We start from the raw sequence: 20,568 nt of genomic DNA on the forward strand, positions 1-20,568 counted from the left end.
TGTAACTAACATTATCATCCTTTACGACAGACAAAATAGCTGATCTGAAAGGTATACTATCTACACGCAACTATACATTATGTACTGTGTTAAAACCCTAGATAAAGCCGACGAGGACAAGCATTACATCGACCACCGAAAGCTATATTTTTATGTAGCCTAGGTGGTACAGTGGTCTAGGGCGCTGGACACGGTGCAGGCGGTGTTGCCACGATGTTACAGACGCAAGGGTTCGAATCCCGCTGAGGAAAAAACAAAACAGCGACAGACGACGGACGCAAAGTGATGACAAGAGGTAACAATGACTCTTTTGGCTAGGTTTGCTAAAAATGTCGAATTAATTATTATATAATTTGAAAAAAAGCATTTTTACACGTACAATTTCCAACAACTGGAAAGGATGTATCATAAAAAAAAATTGTATTTGTTTCAAAATACAGTTTGCTAAATTTGATCAAAATTTACAAAAAAGGAATAATTTTACAACGATTTTCTCAAAAGTACCCGAAACCACTGATTTATTATATGACAATCGGTTTCCGTTATTTGCAGTATTATAATCAATGAGTCTTTTAATAAAATGCAAGTCCACATGGAAAAACATCTTAGTTTTAATAGACGATATCAATCTCTGATGTTTAAACACGGAAGTTACGAAAAAAAAACCTTAGAATTTAGAGGGATAGGTTAGTATAAAGGACTATTGAAAACGATCCATTCACAAAAATATGTGTCAGGAGGGTGAACAAAAGAAATTTTATCGTAAGAAATTTTGTAAAATTTATTTTTTCCGCAAGAAAGGATATATCGGTTTACTTCCACAACATTTTGACTAGCTTGACGTACAAATGTTGGTATAATGGGTAAGTATGTTTCTAATAATTTATCAGCGGTGATATATTTGGAAAGTGTGACTTTTTTATACTTCATCAGCTACTTCTTTTCTTCTTACTACAAATGTTGTTGCAAAAGAGAGGGAAAAAAACATGTAAAAAGTCGACTTAAGCATGTTTGTTAAAACAAAACTTATATTAATATATTTTATTTTATTGGTATTTTGATTATTATCGTTATCTGATACTGTTTGAAAACATATATTTTACAAGAAAATATTTTCATGCTGGAGATTTCATCATTTTATTTATCTATATCGCCGAATATATTATTGTTTTCAAAATTACTGATCTTGTCTAATCCGTATATGAATAAAACCAAAAATGGTATGAATATTCTACAATATGTTGATGTCCATAACGTGTAATCGTTTAGATTTGGCTGTTGGAGATTGTTGAAATAATATAAAACACTGAAATAATCCAGCAATTGGTTACAAAATTTTCAAAACAAGGGAAAATACCTTGTACGTTTAGATTGTTTTTTATTCGATATAATTTTTATATGATTTTCATATCCTCAAATACTTACATGGGATTGGTCCTTTAGAACTTTTCCCCTTGGTTTACACTTCGATAGACTATGTTGCCGTAATTTTATTTTGGAATCAATTCATACGCGATACACGTGCCTAGGATTCTGGGGTTTTAAGAACATTGAAATATTGAAACAAAAACACTACAGAACTGTTATTCGTGTTCTAATGCATCTAAAAAAGAAATATTGCATTAAAGCTTAGAAAAATGCTTAAATTTATGATGAAATAAATTATCGCGAAATTCATTAATGGTCATGGCGCATCAATGCCATTAGTTTGTTATTGGTGTGCTTCAAATTCGGATAATATCTCATTAAATTTTGGTTTTTGAGGTAGGTGTCGTTTCGTTATCGATGTTATTGCATTATTCGAACATTTATTAATTCCAGCCAGTCAATATGGTGGTTCACTCTGTAAATACATGTCAACTGTGCTTTTGATGGAAAATAAATGCCAATGAAAATAAAATTCTTATTAAAAGTTCAAATGATTGGGTTAAGAACTATAGGGATATAACACAGGTTTTCTAGAGGTTATTGATGTGTAAACTGGGTCGCTGACACACAAACGTTACATAAAAGTATAACGGACATTTATTCAGGATGTAAAGTAATCGCCCCATTTTACACATCAATAACCTCTAGAAACAATGAGTTTAATCCTATAATCAGTAAACGAACCCTCGTAAAAAGGTTGCATGAGGAAAACCTTGGCATATAGATATTGCATAACATATCATTGTCAAAAGTCACGCATCTCTAGAATATATGACCAGAAATTTTGAAATCAAAAGCTAGTCCACATTTACCAATCCAAGCTTCAGTGTAAAGTCTGTTTGTAGTTTTTTTTTATCCAAGCATACTAAAGTTAAACTGCATGATATGTGAAAAAAATATCTTAAATATGGAGTCCCACAACTCTGTAAAAAGAAATAGAAAAAAAATTAACATTAAAAGGTACCTTACTTTTACCAATACCAACGAATGACTGTGTATAGTTTTAAGTAAATTTAAAGCATACCAGTGTATAATAATATGTGAAAAACTTCCCTTATTGTGCCAGTTCCAAAACAAATTAACAATCAAAAGGGATTTACTTTAACCAATGCCAATAACAGCATAAAGGTATGAGAAAACAACTTTAAGCATACTCTAGTAGGTGTACAATACGTGGAAAATTGCATCAAACCTGACGGTTTAAGTCCCATAACTCTGAAAGAAAAAAAAAGAAAATCGAGCTCTCTTTGATCAATTCCAACAACAGCATACAATTTTAAGTAAATTAATCAAAGCAAACTCGAATTAGAATGTGATTTGGAAATAAAATAATTTAATCTCACGGTTAAAGTCTCGTAACCCTAAAACAATTAACATAACAAATTTCAGAATCGAAAGGAAGCTTTCCTCCGCCAAGCACAATGATGTGTAGTAATTTAATTACAATTGGGTATAGTACATTTAAGTTATCGTTCGACCTATTGACATACAGATGGACGGACAGACGGACTACGGTATACCATAATAAATATCTTCGATGACAGCCTTGTAAAATCCAACGTTTATAGGTGACAGGTGATTTCATACCATATTTTCTTTTAAAAGTAATTCAATTTTTTACAAATTGACACGATTTGTTTTATCAATTACAAAAACAATTCCACCAAGTCTCTAAAGATATGTCTTGTGTTAGTTTTTATCTAAGATCTTTTAAACGAATAATGGCTAAACCAGTCAACTGTTAATTTTGTTTTTGTATCTCCATTGTATATGTTGTCAGTTTATCATTTGTTCTTCTTACATTTTTTCTCTATCTGAAATACGTAAAATTATAATAGACAAATTAAGGAAGTAGTTTATCTATGTTCAAATCTCACAAAGCGATAAAGAAGACAAATCAAAGTAAAACGGAGGGAATCACTTGAACGCTATAAGGAGCCAGACATGATACGTTGAAAGCGTATAAAACAGTCAAAGGAAAGAACTTGTATATGGAGCCAGTTAACCATTTTATTCATATGGAGATTTTTGTACACCTTTGATTGCTGTTAATTTATGCCGTTAACCTTATGTGGGACCACGTTAGCGGTTGTCATATCTTCATATGTTTTTTTTTCATTTTGGGAGTTTGTTTTGATAGCAAATACGATGATTCAAAAAGTCTTTGTTCAAATTCTTTTCTTGTCTTATTTTTCACGAATTGGGTGTGCTATAAAACGTGTTAACTGTTGACTTTCTGTTGCTAGGTTTCTGTCAATTTGGCTTCTACCTAATACTGTCGTTTATTTGCCTATATATACCTTCATGATGACGATGAACTGGTCAAACAATCGTCATTTAAAGGAAATAACTTTTATATGGAAACAACTGAATTTTTAGTCATATTTTTTATTTGGCATAATTTTGCTGTTATTGTTTTATATATTACATAGTGTTTTCAAGGTAATATACTAAAACGCTGATTTCAACAAAACATCTTTATTTCAGGTAAACAGTCTCATAAAGATACATCTGATTATATCAGTCATTTATTAAATAGTGCTCATATTTGTAAACATTTTCAGTCACGGTCAATAACTACTACAATGTGACAATTTTTAGTTTGAATCATTACAAATCATTACAATTGATTTAAATCTAATTCTTTTTAATCAGTTTTACAACTTACAGCTATTAATGATATTTTCATAATACTTAACAAAAAAAGCTTAAATTTATAAAAAATCCTGTTTTGAGGGGAATAACTCTTATAAGAAGTCAATAGATTGTTCCATTAAACATTCTTGCAAATCTTTTAATCCTGGTAACTTTTGCGATTAAGAGTCTGCCTAATCATTTATTTTTTACAAGATAATATATAAAAATGCTGCGACGGTAAACATTCTCATTTAAGTGCACTTTTACCTCAGATAAGTCATAAATTTTGGAAATGATTCGTCAAAAATTTTCACTTTTGAGCTGGATAAGTTCTAAAAGTGACGGTTGTGACTATTCCTTTCAGACCCTTTTGACATTGAACTGCAGCAAAACATCAGTAGAATAAACATTACTTCCACGCCACATTGTAGTCAAACTATAAGGTGATAATTCTAACATGTTTGATGCATGTGATTTGTCACGTTGCAAGAACATATTTTCTGCAATGAACCTTAGCATATAATGACTTAATCATTGCTTTACTTGTAAATCATCAAATACAATACAAAATAATCCTTATCAAAATGAAAAATACCCGCAAACGGTTATAACTTTGGTGCATTTATTCATATATTTGGTGTGCTAACTTGTCGCTTTTTGACAGACTAAATTTTTCAAACGGATAAATCTTATGATGATATCGTGAACACCTAAATAAGACGACAATCAGTAATCTAATTACCCTAAAAATAGACATTTTAGGGGTCGACTTACTGTCATTAATGGATACACTCAATTATTCATAGATGTAATATAGCAAGCTATCATTTGCCCTGACACTAGACTTTAAAATATAGCTTCATTTATTATCTCCTAGCTTTATATATTTATCTTTTTGTGTTTTTATCATGAAAAATAGCCATTGCACTGTAAAGTTTTGTATGATATAACAGTATACAACCCGTGGTCTTATATGTTAAGATTTATCTGATAACAAAACACTGTAACTACCAGCAACCAAAGACATGCCAAAATTACAGGACACATATAGTTTGTAGGTTCTGATTCATATCCTTTTATTAATCTGAAAAAAGTTAATGCTGATTTAATACTATTTCTTTCAGCTAAAGTTTATTGATTTATTCATGGTCGTTTGGTTGTTTTGATTTACATTAACCTCGCTGTTTAGTTTTTAAAACTGGTAATTATTTTTATAATATAGATTAAACGGAAAGTTTTATGAAAAAATATGTATATATATAATGATTGCCTATCAGACACCTTTCCACCAGAGACAAAATGATATAGAAATTAGCATATAATAGTTATCTCCCTTGTTGTTTGAATTTATGATGCTTTCTATAATACTGACTCCCAGATGAAATTTAGCGGTTAGTACGTTGCAGTTCGTTTACATCCAATCTGTCTGTCTGGGTTTATCTGAGCTATGAAATGACAAAATAATATTGATATCAATTGTGCTGTTCTCTAAAATATGTTGGACAATTCAAGGACTATTTAAAGGAATTAAACAGGCACATGAACAAACAAAAAAGGAAATAAAACTTGGATACCACGATTTTGAATGAAAAAGCACAGAATGCTATAAAATGAGTCAGAAATTTTTTTATGACTAGACTATCTCGTTTGTTCTGTTTTTAGAGAAACAAAAAACAAAAAACATTTTTTTTTTTATTATATCTGCAGTTTAAGTCAATATCTACCTCATTTTCCTTACACCTTGAAGCTTGCACAATACAATATTTTGTAACACTTGTCATTTGATAACACAATTTTTCTTTTCTATTTTATAGCTGAATAGGTATTCAAGTTGAAGGTCAGAAATGAATATTATCCGTTGTAATTCAAAGTCGTATCATAATTTGATTAAAACATTTGACGCTGATCAACAATTGTAATAAACATCATTGCAAGCCGTTATTTAGTATGCAGTCTTGTATTAAACATTTGAGTGTTTTTTTTCAAGAGTTTTTACATTTATATTAAAAAAAAAGGAGATGTGGTATGATTGCCAATGAGACAACTATCAACCAGAGTTTAAATAAAGTGAATATAAGCAATTGTAGGCAACCGTACGGCCGTATAGTCGAATATTATCATGATTAAAGACCCCGACATGAACAATATGAAACAATTCAATTGAGTACACGTTGATACGTCATACCATTGGAGTGGATCATGATAACAATCATGGATATGAAAATAGAATAAAATATAATATTGGATAAAGACACCTTCAAATTTGTAAACCATCGGCACATATTTTTAAATTATCTAATCCTTAAAGTTGATCAAAGTTTTAACTCAAAACTCGGATAGCAGTCTGTTATCAGAAACAAACAATATAAACATTGACATTGAAATTTTTGGAAAACAACGTTGACAAAAACCCAAAATATAACAAGGCTAAAGATGCGTTATCTATATTGTCTTGCTGATATTTTTTCCAATATAAAATTTCTATATATCTATTATAGTTTCAGGATAATAGGCAAACATGCAAAAATTTTGAGAACCCCAGTTAAAGGACAATAAGTACAATATGGAGTCGATTAACGATTTTGTTCATCTGACTTATTGGTAGTTATTGTCTTGCTGATCATTTTTGCTATTTAAAGTTTCTATCTATCTATTATTTATTTCAAGTTGACTGACGATTTATTTCATGTTGACTTATTTGTAGATCTTGTCTTGCTGATCATTTCTGGTATTTTAAGTTTCTGTTTATCTATTTCAATTTTCCATATAATAGGCAAAAACGAAAACAATTGGTAAAACTCGTCGTTTAAGGGCAATTACTTCTATAAAAAAAATCGTCTGACAGTTTTGATTCAATAGACATTAGTTGATCTCATCATTGTAAAATTTGAGCCCTGGTCTCCATCTATAGCAGTTTTCAAGAAAAATACAAATACTGCATTTTACCCCTATGTTCTATCTTTAGCCATGTCGGCCATGTGAATGTAGGGAGCTTTTTAACATAAACAATTTACAACAACTTGAAAGGGTGTGTCATAAAAAAAAATATTTGTTTCAAAATACAGTTTGCTAAATTTGATCAAAATTCACAAAAAAGGAACATTTTTACAACGGTCCTGAAACTACTAACTTATTACATGTCAATCGGTTTTCTTTATATGCAGTATTCTTATATTTATTTTTTATTTTTTTAATGAAATGATGTGTACAACGTAAAATATTCCAGTTTTGTTTAGCGATATCAATCTCTGATATTAAAATTACGAAGTCACGAGAAAAGCCTTGGAATGTTAACCTAAAAACGTATTGTTTTTCTATTAATAATTCCATTCTATTATTATCTATCAAACAAACCATTTACATTAATGTTGTCTGTATAATTGGGAAATATAACATAGAAAGGGTATTACGGTCCACTTCCTTAACTTATTAACTGGCTTGACGTACACATGTTGTTATAATGGGTAAATATTTTTCTAATAATTTATCAGCAGTAATATATTTTGTAAGTGTGATTTTTTTATACTCATTTGTTACTGCCTTTCTTCTTATTACAATTATTGATGCAAAGTAGATACTGGTAAAAAGTCGACTTTAGCAAGAGTATAAAGATGCAAACTTTTATTAATATATTTTATTTCTATTGTTATTTTGATCATTATTGTTATCTGATACTGCTTGTAAACATTTATTTCAAGAAATAAAGTGTCATACGGTAGATTTGTCCATTACCCCTATCTATATTGCTGAATAGATTATTTATCTCTAAATTACTAATCTTATCTGATCCGTGTATGAACAAAACACCAAGATGGATATTTTTCAATATTCTTACAAATGTTTTACCAGTATATATTATGCCCCCTTCACAAACACGGAATTTTCTTACGAGTCCTTATAGATCGCCTACTCGTAGTCAATCGCAAGCATCCGATAATAACTCGGTGGTTACCGTAAATATCTCGTCACACATCGAAACAAATCGCAGACACTCTTTAGGGTCCGTAAACGGCTTGCAACAGCACATTACCATCTGTAAACTGCTCACAAGAATCCGTAAAGGACTCGTCACAATTTGTTTACCGATTTGTTACGTTGGTTTTACGATTTGTTTACGGATTATTTAGGCATTATGTTCGCGTAACAATGTCATAAGGGTTTTTACGAGTGAATATGAACACTGTACGTGTAGTTATGAACAATTTGTATTCAAATAAATCAATGCATAGTTTATAATTATGATATCTGAAATAAATAGAATTCAGAAACAAGCAAAATTACTTTTATTAATCTGTCTCCTAATATACAAATAAGTTTTTTTATATGGTCATTATTATGCATGTTCTGAAAATGAATAATTAACGAAAAGTTAGGTATACTTAACGTGTTCTTACGTGTATTGTACGATTTATAGAAATTGCATTACATTTAACGGTTAAAGTTCCAGAACAAACAAAAAAATGAAAATCGAGCTTTCATTTATCAATTCAAATAACAGCATAGAATTTTGAACAAATTGTTTTTTTCAAACCTAACTAGAATTAGAATATGATAAGCGAAAAAAGTCATTTAATCTGACGGTTAAGTTATGGTAACCCTAATACGACTAACCAAAAAAAAATCAGAATTGCAAGGGATCTTTTCTCCGTTAATTCTTATGATTTGTTGACATTTCATTAGAATTGGGTATAGCACATTTAAGTTACCGTTTGAACTGTTGACACACAGACGAACGGACGAACTACGGTATATCATAATAAGTCTCGTCGATGACGGGTGCATAAATATCCAACTTTTATAGGTGACAGGTAATATAATTTTACACCAGATTTTATTTTAACAGTGATTTGAACTCACACGATTTAACATAATTTTGTATCAATTCCTCAAAAAATGTCCACCAAGTCTCTTTAGTAGACATTTCTTTTTTGAGGCATTACCTTCGACCTTTTAAACGAACAATGAGTAAAACATAAAGTAAACAGTCAACTATTAATTTCGTGTATGCATCTAATTTGTATATGTTGTTAGTTGATTAACGAAGGGAATCGTATCAACTCCAAAAGAAGCAAGAATGGGTCTATCGAAAGCGTGAGCGTTTCCTGCTATGCATGCATCAAATGGTAAACTGCTAAAATAGTCAGAGGAAATAAGTTTTTTATAAGAAGCTAGTAATATAGACATTTTTGTAGATCTTGGAATGCTGTTAATTTTTATGGTTAGAACTATCTGAGACCACATTAGCGGTTGTCGTTTGTGATATCTTAATATGTTTTTGTCAGTTTGGGAGTTGGTATTGACAGCAGATATTAGAAAGTCTTCGTTGAATTAATTTTTGCTTTTCTTGTTTTTCTGGAATCGTATGTGCTAAATGTTGGACTTTTTGTTGCTGGGTTCGTGTCAGTTTGACTTGTTTGACTTATAACCCGTACTTTCTTTTATTTTCTTGTTTATGCAGGACTTCATGATGACGATGAAATGGTCACACAATCGTCATTAAAAGGAATTATTTGCTATGAATAGACACCTATTTTATTCAGTCATATTTTGGCCTTTTGTTAATCTTTTATTGTTGATAATATTGCTGTTACGGTTCTATCTATATATATATACATATATCAAATGGTGCTTTCAATGTTAAGTTCAAAAACGCAGAAATTGGTCAAACATCGTTATTTAAGGACAAAAGTCTTATAAGAAGACATTTGATGATCTCAGTAATAAAATGTATTTGTAGATCTAGTACAATGTAGTCTGTTAACAGGTTTTTTTAATAGTGCTTATATTGTAAAAATCTTTAGTCACGACAACCAATAACCCCTAAAATAATTTCAGATATTTGAAATTTTTTACATGTCCCACTTCATGATTTGTTTTTAGCCAAAATCATAACTTTATACTAGATACATTAGAAAATATGGATGCCAAGTTTAAGTTAAAACCAGTTGTTTCAGATGAGATTTAGCTTTTTTTAACCGAGTCTACATATGGCAAGTGCGAATCGTAGTTTTTATGGTTTTAAAGGGTCGGAGGAAGTAAGATTGAGACAGACGAATCCATGCCTGTTATCTGGTTGATAACTAAATTTATTGTGGGAAAATCATCACTTTAATCTCAAATTGTCAGTTGATTGAAAATATACCATTACAAAAGTCAAGTGATTTTTTGTTTGAAGTTTACTCTAATGTAAGTGTACGAATCAAGTAAATGAATGCCCATAAAATGAGCTATACTTGTTTGCGTTCTTTTTTTGCTTTTTTATTTTCCATTTATAATGCTAGACTATCTAGGAATACAATCTTTTGATCAGTTGGATATCTATCACAACGCCATCAGCTTGAACCTATAAAATATTTAGTATATTTTCAAAATTTCAAAATTAGACTTGCGACCATTTCCTCAGAGTTGAAAATAGAAATACATTCAAAAATAAACAAAATACTGTTTGCATGTTAAAATACTCTGGGCACTTTTAACAAATTACTTCAGTATTCACAGGCCAAAGGTGGCAGATAAGATAGGCAATTGGTGAGGTTTGTACCATGAATAAATTAAAAGGCCTGAATGTTGGGAGGGGCTCTGTGGTTAAGTTGTCTAAGTAGTTCATCTACAGTAAACACTAACGTGTCAACACTGAGGTGATGAATTCGAACTCCACTTTTGGATGGTTCGTTCGATAATTTTAATTGACTAGGATTGCAAGTTTTATTGTCGAAAGTCGGTTGTTCTCTCCGGGTACTCCACCAATACAAACTAGCCGCTATGAAATAGTCATGGTTGCTGAAAGAAAATAGAGTTTAGCAGCAATAATCACTCAATCAATCAATCTGCACATAGTGGTGATAATGCAAACTAAAATGTATGTAAACTATCTTAATGATGCTTCTAAAATATTTCTGTGTCATTCAAAATCAGTTTTTGACTTTATCTTTTCATGTAATTATGATTTAACTTTTGCAGCTCAGTCTTCAAACTACAGTCAAATTCCACTGAATGAATATGGGTCCAAGCCAAATCCTGCAGCCGAAGTCCAGCCAAATCAACCTGATAAATCACCAACATATCCCGAAAAATATGACGATGAACAACAGTCACATACTTTACTTGAAAATCAAGATTTTGCCAAACCTGAATCTTCTTCTGCTTACAACTTACTTACATCAATGGTAAATCCTGAAAAAGATACACCACCTCCATATACTTCAGTTGACCATATATGTGTTGAAAAAGATATTTCGCCAACATACAATAGCATTCCAGTAAATATAGATCAACCATCAACTTCTGTCGATCCATGTGTATCTGGGAATCAATCTGTAAAGATTTCTACTACCAAAGTCAGTGATTTGTATAAAAAAGGGGATAAACAGGAGTAAGGGAACATGGGAATGAGAGAAGCGGGAGTAAGAGGGAGGGCAGTGCAAGTCAGTCGATGGAAATCAGTTGAAGTGGGGAGAGTAAAAATAGGGATCTGGTGGAAAACATTTTTGACTGATTTTCGTCTGGAAAGTAAAGGGGAGGGACGTGGGAGTAGAGGAAGGGAATTAGGACTTTGGGAGGGGGTAGGGAAGTTGGAATCAGCGAACTCCTAATCCCCCTCATATAAAATAGATAAAGATGAGTATAAAGGAACGAATCCACTACAGTAAATATTGTTAGCATAAAAAAGTCATTTTAGGTTCTATCGACGTTTCTTCTGTTTAACATAAAGTTTTCATTCTTGTGTTAGTTTTGTTTTTACAAATGTTTTAATATGTCTTGTATGGTATTGCATGTTTTGTCGGTTTGAAGTCATGGTGATTCCTGAAGTGTTTTCAAACTACATCTTAAAAGAATGTTATACACATTTTATGTTGTTACAAATCTTACGTTAATAAATTATAAATTTGCTATATCATGATCAACAACGATAATTTATTATAATATATTCCGTCTTTCATGGTATTTCTGAAATTCTGTAAATGGGCATTCAACTTCTGTTTGATTAGGGACTTTAAATTCAGTTTGCATAGTCAAGTAATATCCGTACACATGTACACGTTGGTTTTCTGTGCCGTTGATTATGGTGGAATTCGTTTTCTTTTTCAATAAAGGTTCAATAGAGATCACCCCTAGTTTTTGGTTGGGTTCGTGTAGCTCAGTCTTTGGTTTTATATGTTGTGTTTTGTGTACTATTGTTTGTCTGTTTGTTTTTTTTTTCTTTTCAGCCATGGCGTTATCAGTTTATTTTCGACTTGTGAGTTTGAATGTCCGTTTGATATCCTTCGCCTGTCTTTTAAAAGCAGGATTAGTAAAATCAACAACACATCGTACCAATGATGATTGTATGAAAATATTCCCCTCAAAATATTCAACATGTCTATGGATATAGTTTTTGTTTTCTTAAATATATTTTTTATCCATATTCTTGGCTAGCTGTAATTTCTCTCCCGGTTTGAATACTGATGTGATTAAAATTGCGCATTTCTTGATGTTTTTACAGAAGTATCCGTAAAAAAGGCGAATAATACAAACCGTACAATCAAAATCCAAGTCGAGCAAAAACTGACAGCACCATGGCAAAAAACGAAATACCACGAAAGGACAAATAACAGTCTACAGAACATAAAATAGAAAAAACTAAAGACAGTTTGTTCTTTTTTTTTTATGGTTCTACACAAATGTCCAAGTCAACAATGAGCAAAACCCATATCGCGTAGTCAGCTGTAAAAGGCCCCAAAATGATAAATGAAAAATCATTCGAACGGGAAAAATAACAGCCTGATTTATGAACAAAACATAGAACGAAAAAAAAATTTGACATACAGCAACTAACGAAAACCACGATAATACAGGCTCCTGACTTGGGAAAGGGACATACAGAATGTGGCGGGTTAAACTAGTTTGATTGCCCTTAACCCTCCCAAACCCTGATTTAGCGATTTAACAATACAACATAAGTACAAACCATAAAAATCAGATGAAAAGGTCTTAACTTTGATGTGCCTGTCATGTCACGAGCCTGTTATTTGGTAGTTGTCGTTGGTCGCCGTCTGCCAAGTTAACTGATGTGGATAATTGTGTCATTTGCAAACCTACCACATCTCCTTATTTTTCGTTAATAACACGAAACCCTACAAAATCTAGGGATGATCACTGATGCTCCGGAAAGGTAAGCAGGCCCTATTCTACATAGGGCACCCGTCGTGCTGCTCATTTATAGTACCAAAGTCTCATACGGTGATGTCATAATAGAGGGAAAATGAACGATATTGTGGGTACGAAAATTGGAAAAAAATCGATGACATCTGTGACAGAGATATTCGTTAACGGTCAACCAACTCAATTTGGTGTCCGTAAACGTCTGGAGGAATGACATTAACTTGTATGTCTTGTTATATTCGGCACGTTTCATGTTTTAAATGTTTTTTTTTATTGTATGAAAAGGAAGTTGGAAATCTGCCTTCCATATACTGAATACATTAAAGAGAGGCCAAGGATACCATAGGGACATTCAAACTCATAAGTCAAAAATAAACTGACAACGCCATGGCTAAAAAGAAATAAACAAACAGACAAACAACAATACATAAAACAACATAAAAAACCAAAGACTGAGCAACACGAACCACACCAACACAGGGGGTAATCTCATGTGCTCATGAAGGGTAAGCAGTTCATGCTCCACATGTGGCACCCGTCGTGTTGCTCAAAAGCACAAAATATCCATATAATGAACGATATATACCCTGTTGGTCAAGATTTTTCAATTTTTAACGTGTTGTTTTCATTTCCTTCGACTAAATATCTATAGTAAAATATGGCTTCAGAAATATTGTAATGAGGAAAATGCAACCAGCAGTGTCAATCTGATATTAATTCTAAAACATTCCAAAGATCTACTGTAAAATCTTATTTACAATCTTTACGATTTTGCAGTGATATCAAAACTTTTGATTTTTCTATGCTTTATACTGCTATTCCCCTGTTGAATCGAAAGATAAATTATCTTGTCTCATTGAACAGAGCATGTTCTATAAAAATGGGCATCGTAGATACAAATTCCTTGTTTAGGGTTATGAACATCTTACTTTGTGAAGAAACCTACTAATTCTAACAGTGAATACACCGACGATGTTTATAATCATCAAAATACTGGACGTTTTGATCAACAACACATTTGTTGAGTTTGGTGAATTGCTATTTCAACAGACAGTCGATATTTCAGTGGGTACTAGTTATGTCCTCCTACTTGCCGACTTGTTTTTGTACTCATATGAAAAAGATTTCATATAGAACATTTCAAAAGACAAGAAAAAAGTATCTTGTAAATTAATTTCATTTCACTTTCAGTTATATTGATGGTGTCCTGTCACCCAATTACCCATTTTTTAGAGATTGTCTTGATCTAATCATATAGAATCAGATGTACGACTATAATCTATGACAAACGTTATGATTCAAATTTTTCAATCGTCAACTTTCCATTTCTCAGTGGTAACCTACCCTCTACTTCCATCGCATGATGATGGGAGTTTTTAACGACCTTGACTGGCTATACAGCCCTCGCACGGTCGGCCATCCATCGCATGGTGATAACATATCTCAATTAATACGCTACGCCAGTGCATGTTCATAAGCAGAGGTGGGCTCTTTTTATAACAAAAAAAGATTTTCAGTCACTACGAATTAGTTGACCAATGCGATGTGTCTATGTCTAAACTCTCTAGCGACATACTTTCGGTAACAGAATAGTCCTATCATCTGTAAATTTTCCAATTGTTTCGTTTTCCTGATTGGGAAACTCTGACTAAGTGTGGATTCGCATGGCAGATGATGCGTGCATATCAGTAGACGCTGACCAGGTTGACGAATCCGGTCTTGCTCCATTAGGAGTTCATGTTTTTCCTCTAGTTTTACTTTGCTTACCTTGATTTGTACCTACTACGTCAGATTTTGTATTTATAGAGACAGAGGGGAGAAAATTTAGAATGTCTTTGTTTTTCCATTTGTGCATGTGTCTGCTGTTGCTTGCCATCTATGCGGCTTACCAAGTAAGTGCTGAATACTCGACGTATTATCATTTAGAATTAAAGAATCAAGGATGAAAAAAACAATTCTCTTGTAGAATCAAGGATAAAAAAAACCCATTTTGTTGTATAGTTGTTTAAACAATTGATTAGCCAATTGATAAGCCAATGTTTTTAATTTTTCGCATATAGCTTTCAACCATTAGTTCGTTTTATAATTTTTGTTCATTAAAAAAAAGAATTGTATAAAAATTTGGCTACACGTTTTTTTATTTAGGTCCTATTTTACGATTCTCTCCCCCATTGCGTTTTTTCCACAAATAACAAATTTAGAATATAAATTGTATAGTGCGGACAAGGTAATATATTTCGACTAAGATAAAAAGAAATGGAAGACAAAACTCATTTAAGAAAACAAATAAAAGTATCAATACAGCAATGAGTATTCATGACTGTAAAAAGTTTTTTACTATCGCGGTACAATTACATTATTTTTATTATTCCTGATTCTGTTTTATCATAGTTAATTTCAGTTGTTGACTTATTTCAAGATTATCTTGTTGATAATGTTTGTAGGAAGCAGTTTCTCTGAATCTATTATAACAGTGAAAACACGATTTCAGTTATGTTGATTTGTTTGCTCATTACAATGTGCATTATAGTTTTCAAGATTATAGCTTAAAACGCATTATATTTAAATTAAAATAGTACATATACAAAAAAATCAATATTTGGAATAAAGCTCAAATAGAAAGAATATTTTGATTTTACAAAGAAAGAAAGGTATACAATTTCTATGCTAGAACACCCTTTTGAACTATCTTTCTCTCCTTTGCTATTGTAAAAAAAGGTAAACATGCTCATTAAATGGATATAACTCATATATGAAGTCGGATGTTTGGTAGAAATGACTAGCTAATATAATAGCAGACTGGAGTTGCTATGTTACAGTTTTCAAGATAATAGCAAAAACATGTAAACAAGTTGTGTCACTGTCAGAAAAATATTAATGTTTTGTATGAGACTTAGAAACTGGAGAAGATCGAAGTTAACCGAGCCCTTTCAACTGTTTTGTGCAGAATACAAAAATGTTGATATCTTTCTGATAATGAAGATTTCATGTATTTGAATTAGTAACAGATCTTGTCATGCTCGTCATTTGTTGCTAAATATATCTAAAAACTCGAGCATTTCTTTTGTAGGCAAACGAAGCGAGGGCAAGACGTGATTATGATGCAGCAAGAAAATATAATAATAAGGCTTTTGCTTGGATAATTGCATCAATTGTTTTGGGAATTGTTTTTTTTCATCATCTCTTTTATGTCCCGAAGTTATCTTTAAAGACACATAAAATATGGAAAGCTAGCTTTTATAATTAAATGCAAATACCTCTTTCTGTAGTGATTGTAGTGATAAAACAAATGTGTCTCCTTGGCACTCATACCACATCTTCTTATATCTATTAATACATGTAATAGTTTTGATTCTTTCAGAACTTCTTCCTTATGTATAGTGTAATCATAGGTCACAGTTATTACATTTGTAGAACAAACTTATTTTCTCTGATAAACCTAGGCTAACATTACGTACAATGTATCTCTGAAAACATACCTATAACAAAAAATGAGTATATCAGTTATCTATCTAAAGAAAGTGATAGAGGTGCAGAGTATACCTTAGTTGCAATATAATACATAGTACACAATCGTGAGCCCAAATTTTAAACATTGATTGAAAGTTGTAAATATAATTCAGCCCAACCAGTCATTGAAAAATCATCAAAAAATTTAATACAGATCTCGAAATGAGCCTTTAGGGAAAACTCCATGCAGCATAAACTTGTCCATTTGGAATAGGAGGTGTCACATACGTGTATATCCGAGAACGAAACTATACAAAACCATGCCATTTTTTCTATGTTGTTGATTTTTGTATAACTCATTTTGAAAAACACATTTGATACAAAATGGATCATCTAAAGCGATATCAAATAGATTGAAAAACAAATTAAATACTCTTGAAAGGCGTCTTGTGATTCTTTTGGGATACAAAACTGCCGATATTGCAGTCGTTGCCTGACTTAGCAACTTTGCTGAAATTATCAAAAGTCCGAATATGCTTACACCTACAGTCTAGCAAAGATGATATTTTATTCCAGCCAAGTAGTCAATACTTTGGTACTGACATGATTTATAAAATATAAAAAAAACTTTCTGAAATTGTCTGACTATGAATTTAGAAGACATTAAAAAAACTAAGGTTTCAACTCCATCAAGCAAAGTTGACCTTAGAGGATTTGGCTCTTAATTTTAGAACCTTTTTGGTCATATAGCTCTTCAACTGTTTCTGTAATTATTCATCCTTGGATTTCGAATATTCGGCTTTGAGAGTTTCTAATGAAGGAACACCCAGAAAAGCCCTTCGGGCGCAAAGGATTTATAAAGTGTTAATTTTCATTTTTTAAAACTTTAAACCTATAATGGTCAACGTTGATATTGAAAACAACACTCATTATACTGATGATTTTCGATCTTACGATTTAATTCTCTTGACCATGTTATTACAGGAAACCTCAACATTCTGCGAAACCAACAAGTTTTTATAACCCTTCTTGAAGTCATCAACAACTTCATTTCCTTTTACTGCAAAACTTGGTACAGAAGAGAAAACTGATAAATAATCTGGATTCTCTCTTTATGAATTTTTTTGAAACGATTTAAGCATAATTTTATACAAAATCTTTCTACTTGAATAAAGGCAATAGTAAATATACCGCTGTTCAATAGTCATGAATCGATTTAACTGAAACAAATCCGGTTCACAAACCAAAACTGAGGGAAACACATCAACTATAATAGGAAAACAGAAACACTGAACTGCTACAAAAACAAACGATTAAATACATAGAAACGGACTATACGATAACAACTGCCATATTTCTGACTTGGTACAGGACATTTTAAGAAAAATAATGGGTTGAACCTGATTTTATGGCTAGCCAAACCTCCCGCTTATATGGCAATATTAAAAATACCGCTAACATGATATATTACGTGACAGGAATACAGTACAAATAAATGCAAGAACATTCAGGATAGAGAAGTACATAAATAAATAATATAATAGTACATTTCAACATGTAAACCACAGAATAACAACGAACACCTAAAATTTATTTACAACAGAACACAAATACAGCACAATAGAATAATGAACTGTGCTTCACACGAATGTATCAACGCCACAAAAAAATGACGTCACAGGGAAATTTCTAAAAATAGAATATAAAATTGGGATTTAGTTTGTAATGGTGTTATTTGATGTATTTTCTAACCAGTACAAGAATACTAATATAGAATTTGTGTTAGCAATGGTGTAATTATTTGTATGTCGGTTTTTCTTCTAAATCAAACTGTGTAAAAACAAATAAATCATGTGCATATAGTTGCTTTCAACTAAAAATCATGTAAATGAACTAGGTGATTAATATCTTTACATTTACATACATATAGAAAATAAAAATACATGAATGTTGGATGTACAAATACCGAGACACGTCTAATAGCAATGCGAATTTACACTCAGCAAAACAGTCATATTCGGGAATAGGTCACGTTCGGTATTTAGAAGACCAGACGACGTAGATGGTTAACCACAATCTAAGACGTGGTAAAAATGTCGTTAGTTAGTTTAGACACAGACACATCGTATATATCAACCAATTCGTGATGGTGTTCATAAAATTTACGGAGTGTCATTTTTAATCTTTCCTCCTCATAACTCTGTTGGAGCAGTTTCTGCGTAAGGAGCACACTCCTGTATATGAAGTCCGTATAGCGTGAACATGCACGAGCATAACGTATCAACTGAGATTCGTAAACACCATACTATTTGGCAGAGGGTATGTTACTGCTGAGAAATGGGAAATTGATAATTGGGTAGTTGAAATCGTCCCGTTTGTCATAGATTTTGATGTAAAGTCGTTCATCTGTGTCAATCTTGAGGAAAAGATCAAGGTATGAAGCAGTCCTTCTAGTATCAGTATCAGTAAACGATATCTAGACTTAATAACACAACTGATTATTCTTTGAAAGTGTTTGCTGTTTGCAACTGCAGAAAAATTATTATCCTATTGTTAATGTTCTTTTCTTTGATACTGGGGTATCTTTGGCTTATTCTTATGGAATGTATATTTGTCATCGGATTTGATATGCGCGTGTTTGCAATAAAGTTTCAGATATCATCGTTTCCTTATCAATAAGCTTTTCAAGCATATATACATATAAACCATAGATTCGTTAACACAAATTAAGAAAGTTATTGTGGAAGTATGATTCTATTTCCTGGAATTAACTTAAACGTAGTGTTTCGCATCCACCTTTTTGTAATTATGTTGGTTATTTTAAAGCAACTTATTTCTTATTTCTAATCTCACTCCCGGGCTTACCCTGTCGATGCACCCGGTCTTGCTTCTTCTGGAATTCTTACGAATCCACCACTTTGTGTTTTATCCTTGATTTGTTTCTTCTTGATCGATTCATGTTGCCTAAATTTGATATACCAACTGGTAAAGGTTTTAATTATACTGTTTTTGTAGAATCAATTGGTCTCTTATTTGTGCTAATTATCAGTTCGCAAATTCATAGTTTGAAGCAATACTAAATTGTGTGTGTGTTTTTTTTTTCTTTTTTTTTTTTTTTTTATTTCGCTGTACAGTTTGTTTTTGGCGTTTCATAATATCATGTCTTTCTGTTCTGTTTATGATATTGCTGTTTGAAATATTCTATGAAGTGCAGTAACTGATAGAAGGGCATGATCTTTAATCGGCAGTTTAAGTACTTGAGCATACTTGCGACGATTCTTTAGTATGAAATAATTTGTTATTCAGTTGATGTTTTTTGTGGTCTATTATGCTGGTATTATCGTGTTACTGTATTCCTGCACTGGTTTTCTTCAACATACTTTCCTTCATAATTTTTTTCGCCAATCTGCTACTCATTTGACCCATTTCCATGTGTTCGTCTCGTATCAGGAACCTCGTCGTAAGTAGTTGTCTTATGTAATATCCTAATAGTGAACGTTCTTAAGATAACCCGGTTTTGATGCAAATTTATGAATGTTTCTGTTATATTTATTCACAGCTTAAAATAAATCGAAACGATTTACAGCTTGGCATATTATGAAAATCTGTCTATTTTAAGGACTGTATGTTGCCCTCAAGATGTCTTTTAAATCATTTTTCCCTTGAGTTGCTGTCTCATTGCCTATACTCTACATCTTATTTACTACATTTTCCTCCGGAGTAAAGATCGTAGTTGACACTGTTTCAACAACGTCTGTATTGAAAGTTGCACCTGAAGACTACAACGTTTTCACGATGTAATTGATTCCTAAAATATAAAATTCCCCATATTAAGAATGATTAAAATGCACATTTATAATATAAATCAATTGTTTTGTTGAGGTTCATGTTGTTCAGTATTTGATTTGGTGT

General features: G+C 31.8%; 1 protein-coding gene across 2 annotated transcripts in view; it reads left to right on the top strand.

Moving 5' to 3' along the window:
* Nucleotides 1-17,846, top strand: part of LOC127704452 (uncharacterized) — a 133,895-nt gene extending 116,049 nt beyond the window's left edge. Inside the window, exons 1-4 of one of the 2 annotated variants that reach the window (XM_052208538.1) lie at nt 741-863; nt 11,026-11,402; nt 15,013-15,098; nt 16,277-17,846. In XM_052208538.1, coding sequence (XP_052064498.1) covers nt 860-863; nt 11,026-11,402; nt 15,013-15,098; nt 16,277-16,349 — 540 coding nt within the window. In that variant the 5' untranslated portion in view covers nt 741-859 and the 3' untranslated portion in view covers nt 16,350-17,846. Of the gene's footprint in view, nt 1-740; nt 864-11,025; nt 11,403-15,012; nt 15,099-16,276 lie in introns of those variants that run through there. The other variant, XM_052208539.1, reaches the window with a different exon arrangement.
* Nucleotides 17,847-20,568: the final 2,722 nt, after the last annotated feature.

Source organism: Mytilus californianus, unplaced genomic scaffold (assembly GCF_021869535.1).
Source record: "Mytilus californianus isolate M0D057914Y unplaced genomic scaffold, xbMytCali1.0.p SCAF_6, whole genome shotgun sequence".
NCBI lineage: Eukaryota > Metazoa > Mollusca > Bivalvia > Mytilida > Mytilidae > Mytilus > Mytilus californianus.